General features: G+C 38.0%; 1 protein-coding gene across 2 annotated transcripts in view; it reads left to right on the top strand.

Moving 5' to 3' along the window:
- Positions 1-19,220, top strand: part of CACUL1 (CDK2 associated cullin domain 1) — a 76,594-nt gene that overhangs the window by 38,649 nt on the left and 18,725 nt on the right. For both annotated transcript variants that reach the window (XM_061403621.1, XM_061403622.1), the window contains exons 4-6: positions 12,145-12,240; positions 14,167-14,269; positions 16,726-16,815. In XM_061403621.1, coding sequence (XP_061259605.1) covers positions 12,145-12,240; positions 14,167-14,269; positions 16,726-16,815 — 289 coding nt within the window. The remainder of the gene's footprint in view (positions 1-12,144; positions 12,241-14,166; positions 14,270-16,725; positions 16,816-19,220) is intronic.

Here is a 19,220-nt window from a genome sequence, read left to right as displayed (position 1 = left end):
AAGAAGCTCTTAAATTAAAAAAAACAATTCACCTATAGTCTTAATGCTAATGTTAAAATGTTAGTGTACCATATTTTTACTGATTTTGGTATAGTTTGCAGCTGCAGTGTCCCTGTGTCATGCAGTAAATGCCTTGTGTCAGTGAGTGCTTACTGTTCCACCCTCCCTTGGATCCCTTAGACTTCCTTCCCGTAGAGCACCTCTCTTTCCTTTGAAGTGGTCGAAGATAGAGTTTTCTAAGTGCTTAACCGCTGCTGGGCCAGCTGTCTAAAGAATCCCCTGAAGTTCTCATTAAAAATACAGACTCCTGGAGAGTTTCTGAGTCTGGACTTTGGATTGGAGTGTGGCAAAGGAATCTGCATCATTAATAAACCTTTCAGGTGCTTAGGAGAGCGGTGGCCTGGGGAAATGTGTCGTGATTCCCAAACCTGGACTCTCTTCAAGCTAGGAGTGGTGTGTCTTTTGGTTTAAATGTAAGATTGTATTGTTGCTGAAGACACACAACACATTTGCACCACTGCAGTGCCAGTCTGGAGTAGGAGTACTGTGCATACCTGGGTAATACAAATAGCAGAGCTTGGTTTAAGTGTCTAGTGAAGAGGGACTGATGAAGTAGACACTGCTAGGGCCAGATAGTCATTATAATTACATTGTAGAAATGTATTTGATCTGGGAGGTGTTAATGAGTATATATAACACAGTGATAATACTAGATTACAAAATTCATTCCATAAAAACACATACACACAGAAGAACAGAAGAAAATGTTGATGGTAGTTATCTACCATTCTTGGTAGTGGTTATTTTTCTATAATTGCATTTTTGATTTTTAAAAATTTCAATGAATATGTATTACTTCCAACAAACATTATGTGTTAGTGGCCTTGTTAGGTTTATTACATTCTTCCTTTCCTTCCTTTCTACCTCCCTATTTCATTATAACGTATGAAAGCTATTTATTTGAAGACAACTATGTTGTTTATGAACATAAAAGCAGGTACTCTTAAATTTTATTTGTGTGTATCTTTCATTTTGGTGGGATGGAAACAGGGTGTGGATAGAAGAGGAGGGATATAATTATTAAGTTCTGGAACTTGTATTTTACATTTGTAGTATCCAGTTTGGTTGCCACTAGTCACATGTAACTTACTAAATTCATTTCAAGTGCTTAGTAGTCACACGTGGCCAGTGGCTGCCATATTGGACATGACCCATACGGGACATTTCCATCATCAGGAGATTCTTTGGGGCAGTACTGACCTAGATTGTAGTATATTTGTCTGTTGGCGTCTAGTGCTAGTGTACCCGACTCTGTGTGACCCTTTGGACTGAGGCCTGCCAGGCTTCTCCGTCCATGGCATTCTCCAGGCAGGCACACTGGAGTGGATTGCCATTTTCTCCTCCATGGTATCTTCCCAACCCAGGGATTGAACCCAAGTCTGGTCGCCTGCATTGTAGGGCAGACTCTTTACCTGTTGATCCATAGGGGAAGCCCTCTATTGGCTAGTAAAATTATGAAACAAGTCATGCTGTTCTAAAAATTAATATACATCTAATTAGAGTAACTGACCAGACTTTCCTATCTAGCTTTCAAAATTAAGTTAACTGGGGAATATACTTAGTAAATATATGTGTTTATGTATATTGATATTTAGCAGCTTTGTTCTATAAAACAAAGTGTCAAAATTATTTTGTTTTTTATGATGATATTTGATTATCTAATTCTACCTTTTTTTTAAACTTAATTTTTCTTAAGACTACTCTGCAGAATAGCATCTGTATGAAGTAATTCATTTCAACATTGTGTGGTGATAAAAGATAAACAATAAGCTATCAGTGGGGACTGTTTAAATGAATAGTACATTCAAACACCGTATTTACAAGAATAGATTTCTTTAAACAGTGGTTTGAGGACCTCTGAGGGGCGCTGAAATCTTTTCAGGGGGTCTGTAAAATCACCAGTTTTTCTAATTATGCTAAGATCTCATCTTCCCTTTTCACTATGTTATTTGGTCTGGTAGTGCAGAAGCAATGGTGGGTAAAACTGCTGGAGTCTTAGCTTGAATCTTCATTTCTTGACACTCACAGCAGAAGACAAAAGCATTTCACTTAATGTCCAGGATGAAACAGTGATAAGTCTTAATTTTACTAAACTGTGACTTTGAATATACTTAAAGGAATGTTCTTTGTGCAGAAATGGGAAGCTGTGTATACTAAAGTAGCAAAGATTGTTTTGAGAAATAGCACTTGTGGTACTTACAGGAGTTTTGAGCTAAACCAGCTGTTTAGGTAGTGTTTTCCCCTTTAAAAGATTATTTGAAAAAATGACAAACTATGGTTATTTAGTGAAAGTGAAGTAAAGTGTTTGACCCTCAGTCATGTCCAACTCTTTGTGACTCCATGGACCCTAGCCCACCAGGCTTCTCTGTCCATGGAATTCTCCAGGCAGTAATACTGCAGTGGGTAGCCATTCCCTTCTCCAGGGGATCTTCTTGCCCCAGGAACTGAACCCTGGTCTCCCACTTTGCAGGCAGATTCTTTACTGTCTGAGCCACCAGGAACGCCTCATGGTTATTTAGACTGCTGTTTAATAGACATTTTCTGAAAAAGGAAAGATGCAAGTCACTTAAAGAAAAACAACTGATGCTATTTATTTGCCAATGGTAAAATTCGAGCGTTGAAGTGAAAATCAGAATTTTGGAAAACCTGTATCTGTCACGATGACTTTGATAATATCCCAATCCTTAAAAAGACTTTTCTGATGAGATAGGTGGTGATATTAATTTATTTGATGTTATGTAGTAATACCACTCTTCTTACTAATTTTTTTGGGGAAAATATAGTTATTTACATATTAGTTTATAAAGTATTCAGCTGTATTTTAACATTAAAATTGTTAAAATGCAATTTTTATTATTATTATGAAAAGTTATGACCAACCTAGATAGCATATTGAGAAGCAGAGACATTACTTTGCCAACAAAGGTCCGTCTAGTCAAGGCTGTGGTTTTTCCAGTGGTCATGTATGGATGTGAGAGTTGGACTGTGAAGAAAGCTGAGCGCTGAAGAATTGATGCTTTTGAACTGTGGCATTGGAGAAGACTCTTGAGAGTCCCTTGGACTGCAATACATCCAACCAGTCCATCCTAAAGGAAATCAGTCCTGGGTGTTCATTGGAAGGACTGATGCTAAAGCTGAAACTCCAATACTTTGGCCACCTCATGCGAAGAGTTGACTCATTGGAAAAGACCCTGATGCTGGGAGGGATTGGGGGCAGGAGAAGGGGACGACAGAGGATGAGATGGCTGGATGGCATCACCGACTTGATGGACATGAGTTTGGGTAAACTCCAGGACTTGGTGATGGACAGGGATGTCTGGTGTGCTGCAGTTCATGGGGTCGCAGAGAGTTGGACACGACTGAGTGACTGAACTGCACTGAATAACCTACATTATAAATACTTTTAGAATAATCAATTACTTTTTAAGAGTATAAAGGATTCCTGACATCATCCCAATGTTTGAGAACCACTAGAAGGAAACAGTCTCCAAGATACATTGTTAAGAAAAGTACAGATCCAGTATGATTGTAAGTTAGCATTTATGTGAAAAAGAATATAAGTGGGATTTTTTTTAAATTTATTTTTAATTGGAAGATAAGTGCTTTACAGTGTTGTGTTGGTTTCTGTCTTACATCAGTATGAATCAGTCATAGGTACACACATGTCCCCTCCCTCTTGAACTTCCCTCCCACCCCTCTCACCCCTCTAGGTTGTCACAGAGCACCGGGTTGAGCTCCCTGTGTTATACACTAAGTTCCCACTGGCTAGAAATAGGGCTCTTATTTACTTGTATGTAAGTAAAATTCTTCTGGAAGGTTATAAAGGAATTAAGTGTTGGTTTGTTCAGTAAGGAAGGAATAAAAGGTGAATTCCCTTTAAAACTTTTGAACTTCCTTGAGTTTAAAACCAGTTGAATGCATTACTCATTTAAAAAAGAAGAAATTAAAATATTCCTACCAGCTATATTACAAATTTCAGGGAATATATAAGTCTGTTACGATAGTTGGAGCAAGTTTGGAATAATGGTTATTTTTCTGGCGACTTGCTTTTTCTTATTTTATTAGTGAAGAAAATGAAGCTTGCTTATATTTTAGAGGTAAAAAATTTCACATACTGTCCAATTCAAATACACTTAATGGTGAAATTATATAAATCAAATAGGTAGCAGTTTCCCCAGTGGGGCCCAAAGTATACTGAACTTAAGTTTTAAGGAGAAAAAAATCTGATTAGTTTTTTTACCAGCAGGTATTTTCTAGGTTTTGAAAAAAGTACTACATGAAATTTGGAAGTATAAAAGCTAAGTGACTGTTTTGACATTTGATTCAGTACAAAAAGTACTTTCTAACACTTATAACCTTTGAGGCTTTGGGAATTCTTTAAAAGAATAGCTAAGGAATTCAATTTTATTTATTCTGTCTGCTGTTAAGCATGACTTTTGATCAGTGTTCATACTTTTAACTTTTGGATAGATTAAATATCCTTTTATGAAAAGAGAAAATTATTTTAATGCAAAAACTCTTCAGATTTTCTTTTTTCATATAATACTTATACATTTTATTTCTTTGAATGCTGAAATATTTCCAGAGTTCTTTGATGCAGTTTGGAGAAAGATATTACATGTGATTCTGTTGATTAGTTATAGTGAAAAGTTTGCCCATAATGTGGAACCGTTTTCCCCAATTTCTTTAGTTGACAGAGAATGCCTTTAATAATGTTAATAAGTTTTTCTGAGGTATTAGTTAATTCAGAAAGGGGTTTACTATTTGCATGTACATGTGTAATAATTGACATTTTTCAGAGCACTTACACATTATTTTCTTTGATTCTCAACACATCTTGGAAGTGGCACATTAGTATTTTTCTTGTTTTTTTTTTTTTGTATGTATGGAAATCAAAATTCAAAAGGCTAAATAAGTAAATTGTCATATAACCTTGTTAAATGATAAAATAGCAATTTAGATTTAAACAAAGGCTAGATTAGAGTTTTCTAGAGGAAGAAATGGCAATCTGCTCCCGTATTCTTGCCTGGAATATTCCATTGACAGAGGAGCCTGGTGGGCTACAGTCCGTTGGGTCACAAAGTCTAACATGACCAAGTGAGTGCATAGCACAGATTAGTTTTAAACAAGTTTAGATATAAGCAAGACTGTTCTAAATGCAAAAATAACCACACCAAAAACATTTATCTTTACCTATGATGTTCAGGTTCTGTGGTCTGCAACTGGAGATGTAAAGACAAGACACAGATCTTGCCCTCTAGGGTCTGAAAGTTTAGTGACAGAGACCACCCAGTGGAGAAGGAAGTAAGTGTGGTGGTGCCCAGTTGAAGGGCCATATATCTCAGTTAGTTTTGAGGAAGTGACACAGATCCTGAAGAATGAGTAGGAGGAGTTAGCCATGGTGAGTCTTAGGGTGTGGTGGAAGAGGTAGAACGTGTAGGCAGTTAGGCCTAAGCAGCACATGGATGTTGTTGGGGAGCTGTTAGTAGCTGCATGGGAGGATGTGAAAGCAGGATGTGAAAGGATAGAGGTAAGACAGTGCTTTAAATTGGAATTTTGAATTTTTTTCTCTAAGTTTCGAAGTGCTAAAAATTGATTGTATTAGGTTGGTGCAAGCATAATTGCAGTTTTGGACTGTGAATCTTAAATCATTGTCAGTTCAGTTCAGTCACTCAGTCTTTGTGACCCCATGGGCTGCAGCTCGTCAGGCTTCCTGCCCACCACCAACTCTTGGAGCTTGCTCAAACTCATGTCCATTGAGTCGGTGATGCCATCCCACCATCTGACCCTCTGTCGTCCCCTTCTCCTCCTGCCCTCAGTCTTTCCCATCATCAGGGTCTTTTCCAGTGAGTCAGCTCTTCGCATCAGATGGCCAAAGTATTGGAACTTTAGCTTCAGCATCAGTCCTTCCAATGAATATTCAGGTTGATTTCCTTTAGGATGGATTGGTTGGATCTCCTTGCTGTCCAAGGGACTCTCAAGGGTCTTCTCCAACACCACAGTTCAAAAGCATCAATTCTTCGGCACTCAGCTTTCTTTGTGGTCCAACTCTCACATCCATACGTGACTCCTGGAAAAACCATAGCCTTGACTGCATGGACCTCTGTCGCAAAGTCATGTCTCTGTTTTCTAATATGCTGTCTAGGTTGGTCATAGCTTTTTTTCCAAGGAGCAAGTGTCTTTTAATTTCATGGCTGCAGTCACCATCTGCAGTGATTTTGGAGCCCAAGAAATATAGCTAGGCTCAGACACATCTTTATTCATCACAATAGGAACCATTATAATCAACACACTTTTGCTAATGAGAAGTAAATTTGTTTATTCCTGTAATATAAAAACCCATGCCTTGGGATTCAGTGAACTCTGGAAAAGCATTTTCTGTGTCCTGCTGGTTGTGGAAGCATTTTCCCTGTTGTCAAGATGTTTGTCAAGAGTTGTCAAGATGTTTGAGGAAGTGGTAGTTGGTTGATGAGAGGTCAAGTGAATACGGAGGAGGAGACAAAGTTTCCTAGCCCAGTTCGTTCAACTTCTGAAGCGTGGGTTGTGTGAAGGGCGTTGTGGTGGTGAAGAGTTGGGCTCTTTTGACCAGTGCTGGCTATAGGTGTTGTAGTTTTCGATGCATCTCATCGATTTGCTGAGCATGCTTCTCAGATGTAATGGTTTTGCTGGGATTCAGAAAGCTGTAGTGGATCAGACCAACAGCAGAGCACCAAACAGTGACCGTGACCTTTTTTTGGTGCAGGTTTGGCTTTGGGAAGTGCTTTGAAGCTTCTCTTCAGTCCAGCCACTGAGCTGGTTGTTGCCTATTGTATAGAACCCACTTTTCATCGCATGTCACAGTCAGACTGAGAAATGGTTTGTTGTTGCATAGAAGAAGAGAAGATGACACTTCAAAATGACAATTTTTTTGGTTTCAGTCAGCTTATGAGGCACCCACTTATTTAGCTTTTTTACCTTTCCAATTTACTTCAAATGCTGAATGACCGGAGAATAGTCAACGATGAGTTCTTTGGGAACTTCTTGTGTAGTTATAAGAGGATCAGCTTTGATGATGTTCTCAGTTGGTCATTGCCAACTTCCCATGGCTGGCCACTAACACTTCATCTTCAAGGCTCTCATCTCCTTTGCAAAACTTCCTGAACCACCGCTGCACTGTACGTTCTTTAGCAGTTCCTGGACCAAATGGGTTTGTTGTTGATGTTGAGAGTTGTCTCTGCTACTTTACAACCCAGTTTGAACTCTAATAAGAAAATCACTTGAGTTTGCTTTTCGTCTAACATCATTTCCTAGTCTGAAATAAATATGAAATACACACCAAGTAGTAAGTCACTAGCCAAAAAAATCGAGATACGCACATTAAAATGATGTATAACATAACCACATTTATTTAAGAATGTATTCCAGTATGAAACGGCAAAGTTCAACAATGCTAAACCACAGTTACTTTTGTACCTACCTAATAAATAGATGCAGGACTGAGTTTGAACAGTGTTTGAGTCTTAATTCTTGGGCTTATTAGCAGTAGACTACAGTCAAGTGATTGTTTCTGAGCCTCAGTTACGTCAGAAGTTAAATAGAAAAATGTTGGATGTATTGCAGTAGACTAAGAAAAATAAATGTTAAAACAGTGTGCACCAAACCTCTATGTAAGAACTCAGTAATGGGAGATGACTTAGAAGTAAGTATGGCTCAGATGGTAAAGCGTCTGCCTGCATTGCAGGAGACCCGGGTTCGATCCCTGGGTCAGGAAGATCCCCTGGAGAAGGAAATGGCAACCCACTCCACTACTCTTGCCTGAAAAATTCCATGGATGGAGGAGCCTCGTGGGCTACAGTCCATGGGGCCGCAGAGTCAGACACGACCGAGCGACTTCACTTTCTTTCTTTCTAAGCAGAACTAAAAAAAAGAGTTAAATTTTATTTTAAAATATTATTGAACTGTTTGGAAATTTTCTAAAGCAGCTTAGCTGAAATGGTTTTATAATCTCAGTATTTAATATTTAGGAGTCTTTCAGTGTGGTGTTTCTCTGTAGCCTTGTTTGAAAGCCAGACTTTCTGTGTATGATAATGGTTATCAGCTTATCAGACGGGTACGAGTCAGCCCTTTTGTGGAATCAGCTTTGTGTGATGTTGTGTGCCATGCCTGTTACCCCAGCTCCTTGCCCAAGACTCAATTCAGAACTGGAAGACCCAGATATGTCATCTCCTAACACACTCATTTTTGGCAAATCCTTGCCCATTTGTGTGTTTCTTCAATGTTAAAATGGTACCTAATTAATTTCGCTTCGGAGAACAAAGTGAAATAGAACCTGGGTACACTTGTGTAAAACACAGTCTGTTTGGTCTGCCATGACACAGTACTGCAGACTGAGTGGTTTAAGCCGTGGAGACTTACTTCTCACCATTTTGGAGACTGGGAAGTCCAAGGTTAAGGTGCCCACCTCCCAGAATATTGGAAATAAAAGCAAATATAAACAAATGGGACCTAATTAAACTTAAAAGCTTCTGCACATCAAAGGAAACTATTAGCAAGGTGAAAAGACAGCCTTCAGAATGGGAGAAAATAATAGCAAATGAAGCAACCGACAGACAACTAATCTCAAAAATATACAAGCAACTCCTACAGCTCAACTCCAGAAAAATAAATGACCCAATCAAAAAATGGGCCAAAGATCTAAATAGACATTTCTCCAAAGAAGACATACAGATGGCTAACAAACACATGAAAAGATGCTCAACATCACTCATTATCAGAGAAATGCAAATCAAAACCACTATGAGATACCATTTCACACCAGTCAGAATGGCTGCGATCCAAAAGTCTACAAATAATAAATGCTGGAGAGGGTGTGGAGAAAAGGGAACCCTCTTACACTGTTGGTGGGAATGCAAACTAGGACAGCCACTATGGAGAACAGTGTGGAGATTCCTTAAAAAACTGGACATAGAACTGCCTTATGATCCAGCAATCCCACTGCTGGGCATACACACTGAGGAAACCAGAAGGGAAAGAGACACGTGTACCCCAATGTTCATCGCAGCACTGTTTATAATAGCCAGGACATGGAAGCAACCTAGATGTCCATCAGCAGATGAATGGATAAGAAAGCTGTGGTACATATACACAATGGAGTATTACTCAGCCATTAAAAAGAATACATTTGAATCAGTTCTAATGAGGTGGATGAAACTGGAGCCTATTATACAGAGTGAAGTAAGCCAGAAGGACAAACACCAATACAGTATACTAACGCATATATATGGAATTTAGAAAGATGGTAACGATAACCCTGTATACGAGACAGCAAAAGAGACACTGATGTATAGAACAGGCTTATGGACTCTGTGGGAGAGGGAGAGGGTGGTAAGATTTGGGAGAATGGCATTGAAACATGTGAAATGTCATGTATGAAACGAGATGCCAGTCCAGGTTCAATGCACGATGCTGGATGCTTGGGACTGGTGCACTGGGACGACCCAGAGGGATGGTATGGGGAGGGAGGAGGGAGGAGGGTTCAGGATGGATTTTCTTTTAAAAATTTAAAATAAATTTAAAAAAAAAAATTCTAAGGTTAATATTTGGATGACAGACAGTAGGCCTCTTAAGTATCAGTCATTGTTGTTAGAAGGACCAGAAGCTAAGCTTAAAGTTTGTGGAAATTTAAATCCTGGCACTTTCCTTCCTGAGAAGGAAAATGAAACACCTGATCACGATTGTTCTCAATTCCTAACTTTGAACTATGCAGCTTGGGAGGATCTAAAGGATACCCCATTAGACAATCCTGACATGGAAATATTTACAGATGGCAGTTCTTTTGTTCAGGATGGAAAATGTAAAGCAGGTTACGCCGTGGTGACTGCTGAACAGGTTTTAGAAGCAAAATCTCTCCCCCAGGGAACCAGTGCTCAGTTAGCGGAGCTTGTGGCTCTGACCCGAACTCTAGAGTTAAGCAAAGGGCAGCGGATGGGCCTGATAATCTATGTGAGTCTACTTCTGCTGACTCCAAAAATCGTGAGTCTGCTGTTGGATCCTCAAGACAATGTCTTCCTGTCCTGGGCTCACTCTTATGCTGCATTCCACAATCGGTCTAACTGCTGGGTCTGCGGAGTGCTCCCCTCTTCGTCAGTGGAAGGTTTCCCGTGGTGGACATCCCCACTTCAAGGAAAAGACTTTCTCCAAGTCTGTGAATACCTTCGACAACAATCACATGCGATGCCTCTTCTTCATCTCATGACATCTACCAACCCTAAAATGGACTGGTGCAACTTTGTACTTTATGGACATAATGTGACTTTTAATTTTGATTCTGATTGTTTTGTTTTTGCTGTTTGCTCCCTGCATCTGTAATTGTATAACTGGGTTTGTTTCTAGCCGCATGAAAGCTTTTAAGTTACAAATGGTTGCTCAAACTCCTGCTACTGCTGTAGCTTCCTCCAGCTACTATTTGGGGCCCCTGGATCAGATATCCTCAATATGAGGATTAGGAGAATATGTTGCCTCACCAATTTAGGGACAACGCCCCTTGTCAGCTCGGAAGCAGTTATGGAACGAGAACGACGCCCCTTTTCCCTAGGCAACATAATTCTCCTAAAAGAAAAAGGGGGAATGAGAGAGTCATTTCCTAGGCAGGTTGATAGGAAATCTAGGGGTCCCCAAGGAGAGAGGGGTCTGGAATTCTCAAGGAGGAAGAAAGGACAAACTTTTTTTCTTTCTCCACATTCCTTAGGATTATATAACAATAATGTATCCTGCCTGAGGACAGTCTCTAGATTAAGGACAGTCTTTGGATTAAACCTTCTGGCTAATTCTGTTATCTTAAAATGTAAATTATGGGAGTAGGTCTGATGAGGTCTTTACAACCTCCAGACATTCTTTGGATTCATTAGAGAGTATATAACTTCATTGTCAACACTAGCAAGCGGGTATTCTTTCTACCCCCTTCTGATGCCTATGTCAGAAGCTTTCTCTATCTCCTTTATACTTTAGTAAAACTTTATTACACACACACACAAAAAAAGCAGTGGAGACTTACTTCTCACCATTTTGGAGACTGGGAAGTCCAAGGTTAAGGTGCCAGCTGATTTGATTTCTGGTGAGAGCTCTTTTCCTGGCTTGTAGGCAGCCATCCTCTTGCAGTGCGCTCCTGTGGACTTTCCTCTGAGTATGCTTAGCGGGAGGGAAGGGAGAGGAAGGGTAAGAGAATGAACCCCTTGGTGCCTTTTCTTATAAGGACACTAATTCTTTAGGAGCAGGGCTCTTGTGGCCTCGTTTAGCCTCTGCTTGCAGCTTCACTGGCTAGGACTTGCGTGTGGGTTCACACATAGCTTGCAGGCATGCAGGCAGGCACACTCGACAACACGCACTGAAATTGGAAGTGTTCTCTTTTGATGGGTTTACAACATGATATTTGATAACAGTTAAGTGCCAGTCGTGTATTATATTTATTTTAACTGCTCTCCAGAGCTGCAGATGTATATGGACCCTCTTTTGGCTTGATGAGGTTTATAGTTGGTTAGCTACGCGAGTGGTTTACAACCTAGTTAGTATAGAACTCAGAATATTACTGTGTCAAAGATAATTACAAAATACCAACGGCCTTTCTTATAGTATATTAAATATACAGTATATAGTACATAAGTATATAGTGTACTATAAGTATACTATAAGTATATAAGTATACTATAAGTATATAGTATACCATTTCCTTGAATCCCCCCTCCTCTTTTCCAAGCCCAGATATAGTTTGGTTCCCATAGTAAATGTCTATAGTTTAGTGGTAATTTAAAAAATTGTATCATTTATCTTAATTATGAATTTACATTTTTATTTATTAACAGAGCAAGCCTTTTAAGGTGGTACAGTTACACAAATTTTAAAGACAACTAAATCAAACCTTAGTTTTATATAACAGATACTGGAATAGAGATAAAACTTTTAACTAAACTTCAGGATATAAGCCTCCTCTTTTCCTAATTGTGAATCTCAATATGAATTTTGATTGAGTTCTGTTTGCATTTTAGATTGTGCTGGAAGATCTTTATACCTGGTTTCCCAAAATGATCCCATGTATGTTGTTTTTCACAGGCCAGCCCTCCAGACCTCTATATTGAAAGATTTAATATAGCTCTTGGACAATATATGGGAGCATTGCAGAGCATTGTGCCTCTTTTCATATATATGGTAAGTTGGAGCTATTTTCCCTCTCTACATACCTTGGTTTATTGGCCTAAGTGCAAACAGATGCAGAAAATTAAGTATAGTCTATTTTTCTTTTACTATTATGTTAGAAATGCAAATTAATCTCTTTCAGCAATATTTGATAGTGTTGACATAGAAAACTTATTTAGCCTTGTGTACACTGTTTTAAAATTTCATAAGTACCATTGCTGAAATAGACAATTAGGCATTACTTAATCTCAGTCACTCAATTAGCATTTATTTTATTTCTACCATATAAAAAATACTGTGCTTAGAAAATAAAGATAAAGAAATAAAGGTAAGAAAATAAAATCTTTCCTATATACGAAGATTTGTTATCTTCAGAAAGTATAGTTAAGACATGTATCTAAAAACATGATGTATAATAAATGCCAAGGAGGTAACTCCATAAAAAGTGGAACAATAAAATTTTCTTTCATTCTAATGATCTCTTTCATTTGGAGGATTATGCCATGGGTATAATTTGTAGTCTCTTGATTTTGCTGACGTGTTCTCCACTCCCACCCCACCCCACCCCACGTTTTAAATATATAAAGTTATAGGATCTTAATGTTTGTGTTCGTACTGAATGGAAGAGCCTTTAGAAACCATTGTCCCACTTTCTCGTTAATATTAGGTTGAGTTGTTAGATTGATTCTACATTCTATTGCTTAGAGGTCGCTATGTGTGTGATACCAAACTTCAAAATGATTTGTTGTCCATAAGATATGCTTTACTGGGGAGAAAAAAACCAGGTCATTGGGAGAAATCTGTGTTGTCAGTGGGAGACTACTGTTTAAATAATGGATGAAGGATGTTTACAGTGAAAACTATACAGTCAAAAATAATGACATGTCCCTATGTTATTTTTGAGAGAAATCTTTTCAAGCTACAACATAAGGTGAAAAAGCAAGATGTAAAGCAGTGTGTTGTATTTCTTCATTAGCAAGTGTTTTCTTCTTTATTTTAGGGGAAATAAAACATATCAGAGAGGAAAGAAAACATGTTAAAAATTGAGTGAATCAGTGAGCAACTTGTTAATATTCCTCTTTGTATATTCCACTCCTGTACATGGAGTTAGCATTTTTAAACACGAATGAGTTTAGTCTTTTTGACTTTCCAGTCATTCTAATTAGGATGCTTTTGGCTGTAAGAAACAGAAAACTTGATTCAAAGTGATGTAGATAAATAAAGAAAAGTATTATCTCTTGCTATAAAATTCTAGAAATGAAGTCGTTTCCAGGGTTGGTTAAATCTGTAGTTGCAGCAGTGTTACCAAAGGCTTAGCTTGTTTTTGTCTCTTTGCTTTACATATGTTTCATCTTGTTTTCCACATGGTTGTAAGATGACTGTAAGGTACTCTTCACTCAAGCCTCAGTTTCCCTTGGTCTGCTTGGGTTACCTTGGGTCACTTGTCTGCCTTTGAACCAAAGACTACCCATCCGGAAGGAATGCTGTAAACTGAATGATTCGGACTAATCATTAAAGTGGAATGTAGGGGAGTCAACCGGTGCATGCCCACTGCCTGCTTTAAGCCTGGATCTTTAAATAGCATACCTATCACTCGTGTTTCTTGGTGTTGCCTTTGGATGATGATGTAGTCATATAAAAGGGCGTATTAAGTGCTGGTCATACAGTATGGCCCATTACATCCCTGTCTAGTTAATGTTGAGTATCTTCCATGTTCTTTTATATGATTTATAGCATTTTATCTTTATGTGCTTTAAACTCCCATGTTAGGAAGACTGTAATAGTGGCAGAGCTTTTGTTTTCTGATGTTGGTTTTTTATGTTTTAATTGATGCTTTTATGAATTGTTTCCTAAAATTATTTTTTAGTGCCTGAGTTCATTAGACTAATTATTTCCCTCTAATTGATGCCCTGAAAAATAACTTGTTTTCCATTTCAGAATAAGTTTTACATCGAAACCAAGCTTAACAGAGACTTAAAAGATGACCTTATAAAGCTGTTTACCGAACATGTTGCAGAAAAGCACATTTACAGCCTAATGCGTAAGTGTTCCGTCTTGGAGGGATGACATGACACTAGCAGGTTTTCCTTTTTGACTCAGAGAGCATTGGCATCTGAACCCCAATGTTGACATCTTGCGAATCATATCTCAAGAAGTGTTAAAGCCTCATTCTATAGCGGGACACTGAGGAATTGAAATGTGACTTGAAGGTCACCCAGTGAGCTGGGAGAAGCCAGGCTCTGAACAGTGCCTGCATAGCTGGAGTGATACTTGCCTCTTTTGTTTTCCTCTGACATTGGGGGAAATATTATTAATGTTAAGGAGTTCATTTGCCTGTAATTTTGTTACCGATAATTCTAGAAGGATAATGTTAGTATTTTGAAATAGCACAGTATCCTCTCAGTTTCCTTATTTTTATTAAAAAAGTTAAAGCTTATGAGAATTGAACATACATTTGTCCCTTCTCTCATGTATGGCTCCCTCAAATTCCCATTTTGTTTTACTTAAAAGGGGAGTTCAACTAGAAAATTTTACTTTTTAATTAAAGACTTTCTATAAACAATTTTAAGTGGAGAGGATTTTATTGAAATGTTATATCTTTTTGTAACTGAATGTGATTATTTTCAATTAATTCATCCTAAATTTGTATTCATTTTATGTTTAATCTGTGAATTTATCATTTCCTTATGTAGCTATCAAGTTTGACATAGGTGGTTATAGTTATGTAGAGGTTATTTGCAAATGTATGTATTTGATGACATAATGACTATATGACTGAACCTGTAGAGTTAGTTGGGAATAAGACGATAGCTCAGTTGGTAAAGAATGCACCTGCAATGCAGGAGCTGCTGCTGCTAAGTCACTTTAGTCGTGTCCGACTCTGTGTGACCCCATAGATGGCAGCACACCAGGCTCTCGCATCCCTGGGATTCTCCAGGCAAAAACACTGGAGTGGGTTGCCACTTCCTTCTCCAATGCATGAAAGTGAAAGGTGAAAGTGAAGTTGCTCAGTCGTGTCCGACTCTTTGCGACCCCGTGGACAGCAGCCTACAATGCAGGAGACCCTGGTTCAATTCCTGGGTTGGGAAGATACCTTGGAGAAAGGCTAGGCTACCCACTCCTATTCTTGGGCTTCCCTTGTGACTCAGCTGGTAAAGAATCTGCCTGCAATGCGGGAGACCTGGGTTTGATCCCTGGATTGGAAGGTCCCTTGGAGAAGGGAAAAGCTACCCACTGCAGTGTTCTGGCCTGGAGAATTCCTTGGACTGTATAGTCCATGGGGTCGCAAAGAATCGGACATGACTAAGCGACTTTCACTTTCAAGACTTACTGAAAGCCAAATGATTGGTCCAAAAGTAGGAAGATGAATTAACAGAGACAGAGTCTGGGTTTGGGGTCATGTTGAAATTAGTAGAGTAGAAGAGACTCCAAGAAACTAAAATTTAGAATTTCAGTTTTTAAACATTCCTTTTTAAGACGTGATTTTTCTGCATTGCCTAGCATTTGTTAGCCTTTAAATTTATATATGCCATTCAAAATTGTAACTATCTACTGATGATAAAATCAGAAGGAAAAACTTGAACCAGTGACCCTGTGGCCTTTAGTACATGAATTCAAATGTAACACACATTGCATGTTTGAAACTACAGAAATGTTGAACAAGTGAGATGGCATTTCCATTTTTAAAAAGGTGTGAATAGAAAAAACAATAATTTGATAAGCCTGGCTTAGACTAAAATTACCCCAAGTTTCATGAGTATTTGTTAGTTAATATATGGTGATTTGGGGGAAAGGGAAATGATTGAAAGAGTTAGAGATGAGGGAGTTAGAGAACTTTCATTCCCCAAATGTAAGTGTTTTAAATCATGAACTTAATGTGAAGTATTTAAAGCTCACTCAATTAAGTACCTGGAGAAGGCAATGGCAACCCACTCCAGTATTCTTGCCTGGAAAACGCCATGGACGGAGGAGCCTGGTAGGTTGCAGTCCATGGGGTCACTAAGAGTCAGACACGACTGAGCGACTTCACTTTCACTTTTCACTTTCATGCATTGGAGAAGGAAATGGCAACCCACTCCAGTATTCTTGCCTGGAGAATCCCAGGGACAGAGGAACCTAGTGGGCTGCTGTCTATGGGGTCGCACAGAGTCGGACACGACTGAAGCGACTTAGCAGCAGCAGCAGCACTTAAGTACCGTGAGTACTGTTGCTTTAATAAAGCTTTGCTTATTTTCAGAACCTCCATCAATCGAATCATTTCCATCAGTGTTTCAACAGACAAGCACATATTTACTTGGTAGATGGAACTCGACTGTGGTGGATTAATTTTTAAAAAGAAGAAATTTAGTGTATAAATAATTGTTTTACCCTCTTAAGCTGTTCTTTTCTTATCCTTGTTTATCCTTCAGTCTTTGGGCGAAATGGTGATAGAAAACGAAACCTTGACAATCAATAAGAGTTGCATCATTTTTGTAACCCGTTTTCTCTTTATTTCAGCTTTACTTTTAGAAGCCCAGTCAACACCATTTCAGGTCACACCTTCAACTATGGCAAATATTGTGAAAGGCCTGTATACTCTCAGACCAGGTAAACATTCACCATTTGTTTAGGGGTTAGATTTGTTTGTTTATGGCAATTCCAGCCTGATTCGTGAGAGGATAGTGTTTCTCCATGTTTTCTGAGGCTTAATGGTATTTGGGTTTGTTACAGAAGAAAGTTGAGTAGATACTCATTATTGTGAAATGTAAACTCAGGATCTCACTTGGAAATCTTTCTATACTAGTGAAAAGCAGATAGTTTAGGGAATACAAGAAATCGTTTGTAGGAGACACTTTAGATACAGTTGAATCTTGTGTCTGGCATGAATCTCTTTTTTTGTTAGGTTCTCCTTCTACCTCATACTGCAAATATGCCCAGGCATACATATTCACAGCTCCATCTTGTAAGGCCTGTTATATATCTTGCAAGGAATCTAGAAGTTCTGATAAAATTATACAAGGGTATTTTGAGGAGGGAGATAGAATAGCAGAACCAAAAATCAAAGATCACTGTGTTCAAGGCATGGTTTGTAAGTTATCTTAATATATGTCTTATAATAAAAACACTGAATTTAAAGGATTCTCCAGATGCTTTTATACATAGATTTCTGTTTATAACCCAGCACCTCAAATTTATCCCAGTGGTCTAGCCAATTAAAAAATGTCCATAGGACAGAGATTGCCGAAATTCAGGGTAGAAAATTGTTTTCTGACTGCTTGTGGTTTTCAGAGTCTCCTCTCATATTTTCTTGGGAGTGTACTTTCTCTCTGCTACTTAAGAAAGAAAGAGAAAAGAAAAATACTTGCCAGTCTAGAAACTTAAAGGATGCCTTTTGGACAGTAATTATCTTTTTGTGAAATTCTGTCACTTGAGGATTGAAAGAAATAAAACAGGATCTAAGGAACTTAGCACAGTACCTGATAATGTAATAAGCATGCTAATATTAGCTGTTGTTACTGTTTTCATTTGGGTCCAGTGGTTATTTTAATGGACTGATATCTGAATATTTTACTTACTTAATTTAAAAGATATAGCAGAATTTAGCTTACCAAATTGGAAACCAAGTAAAAACTGTGATATTAGGGTTAGACTGTGATCTACCAGAAGCACCTTCTTTCTCAGGCTACTTTAAACAATTAATGATTTCTAGAATATTCAAATGTAATGTGACTTAGATTGGAATAAGTTCTTGCTCTAATCTTCATAATTTTTAGACATATTCCTACAGAATAATTATTTATATAAAATTAAAAGTATTGCCTGTGTCCAATAAACTGATGAATTTCTAGTTTCTTAGAATTTTAAATTTCGTTTTGCTAAGTGTGGTGAAAGTAACTCATGAATTTTTCTTTTAGTGCTAGATTATGAATGATTTTTTTCTTTTATTTTGGAAGACATCCAAGTACAGTATGACAGATTTCTAAATTCTGCCTCCATAGTTGAGCAGCTTTATCAGCTCTGGCTTTTATCGTTAGTAACAAAATTATAGCATAAAACTAGTCAATGGTAGAAAAACTTGTAGATCCATGTTTATCCAAATGCTATTTTTATCCAGGTTTGAGCTCTTGTAATAGGATCGTACTACTTCTGAGGAGAATTCTGTGTTTGAGACTTGTCCTTTTGGAAAGGTGAATTTTATCATAGACGAACCTTTTGCTCTCCTAGCTATTTTCTGAGATACTCTTAAACTTATTTTGACATTTATTCGTCTTGCCAGTATCCATTGTCTTCCTAGTTTGTTAAAGCAGTTTTATTCACCTGACAGATTAAGGTTAAAATATTTTAAAAATTGAATTTTAAATGTAAAGGTTCCTTTCATTACAGTAGTGCTGATTTTTATATAATGGATGCATCTGAATCACCCAAAAAGGTTTGTTAAACTGTAGATTCCTGGGCCCTAGTCTTTGGAGATTCTGATGACATCTGCTATTTAAAAGTGTTTCCATCTAGTCTTTAGAAGCTCACTAGGAATAGTTCCCATGATCCCATCTTGCTCTTCTTCATTTAATACAAACACTTTTCATTGTTTCTTTATCTCCATTTTAATGATTGCCTGGAGTATGTAAAACTGGTTTGACTCCTTGCCTTCTCTGACATATGGGTTAGTGGTTCCCCAGGGCACTGACCTGAGACTTTTTAAAGCCATTTGAACTGAGCTAGAAAAAGGGACACTGTTGAGAACATTTTGATACAAAGGGTGATTGGATCACCTTGAGAGTGTTTGTGGTGCTTGGTTTTTTTGTTGTTTGTTTTTCACCATCTCTAGTTTAACTTTTCTCTTACTAGGCTTTTTTTTTTTTTAACTTGCCAGTGATCCAGCATTGCATAGCATTAAATGTGTTTTGCTTTGTTTTTCTGATTTAGAGTTGTTTACTTAGATTACAGTTTTTAAAGTGAGCATGCTGGATTAAATAGAGCATTGAAATTTTATGGGTTTTGATATATACAGCCAG

The sequence above is a fragment of the Bos javanicus genome, chromosome 26 (genome assembly GCF_032452875.1).
Source record: "Bos javanicus breed banteng chromosome 26, ARS-OSU_banteng_1.0, whole genome shotgun sequence".
Taxonomy (NCBI): domain Eukaryota; kingdom Metazoa; phylum Chordata; class Mammalia; order Artiodactyla; family Bovidae; genus Bos; species Bos javanicus.
Note: the sequence above shows the minus strand (reverse complement) of the source record. Positions and strands in the feature narration are given on the sequence as shown.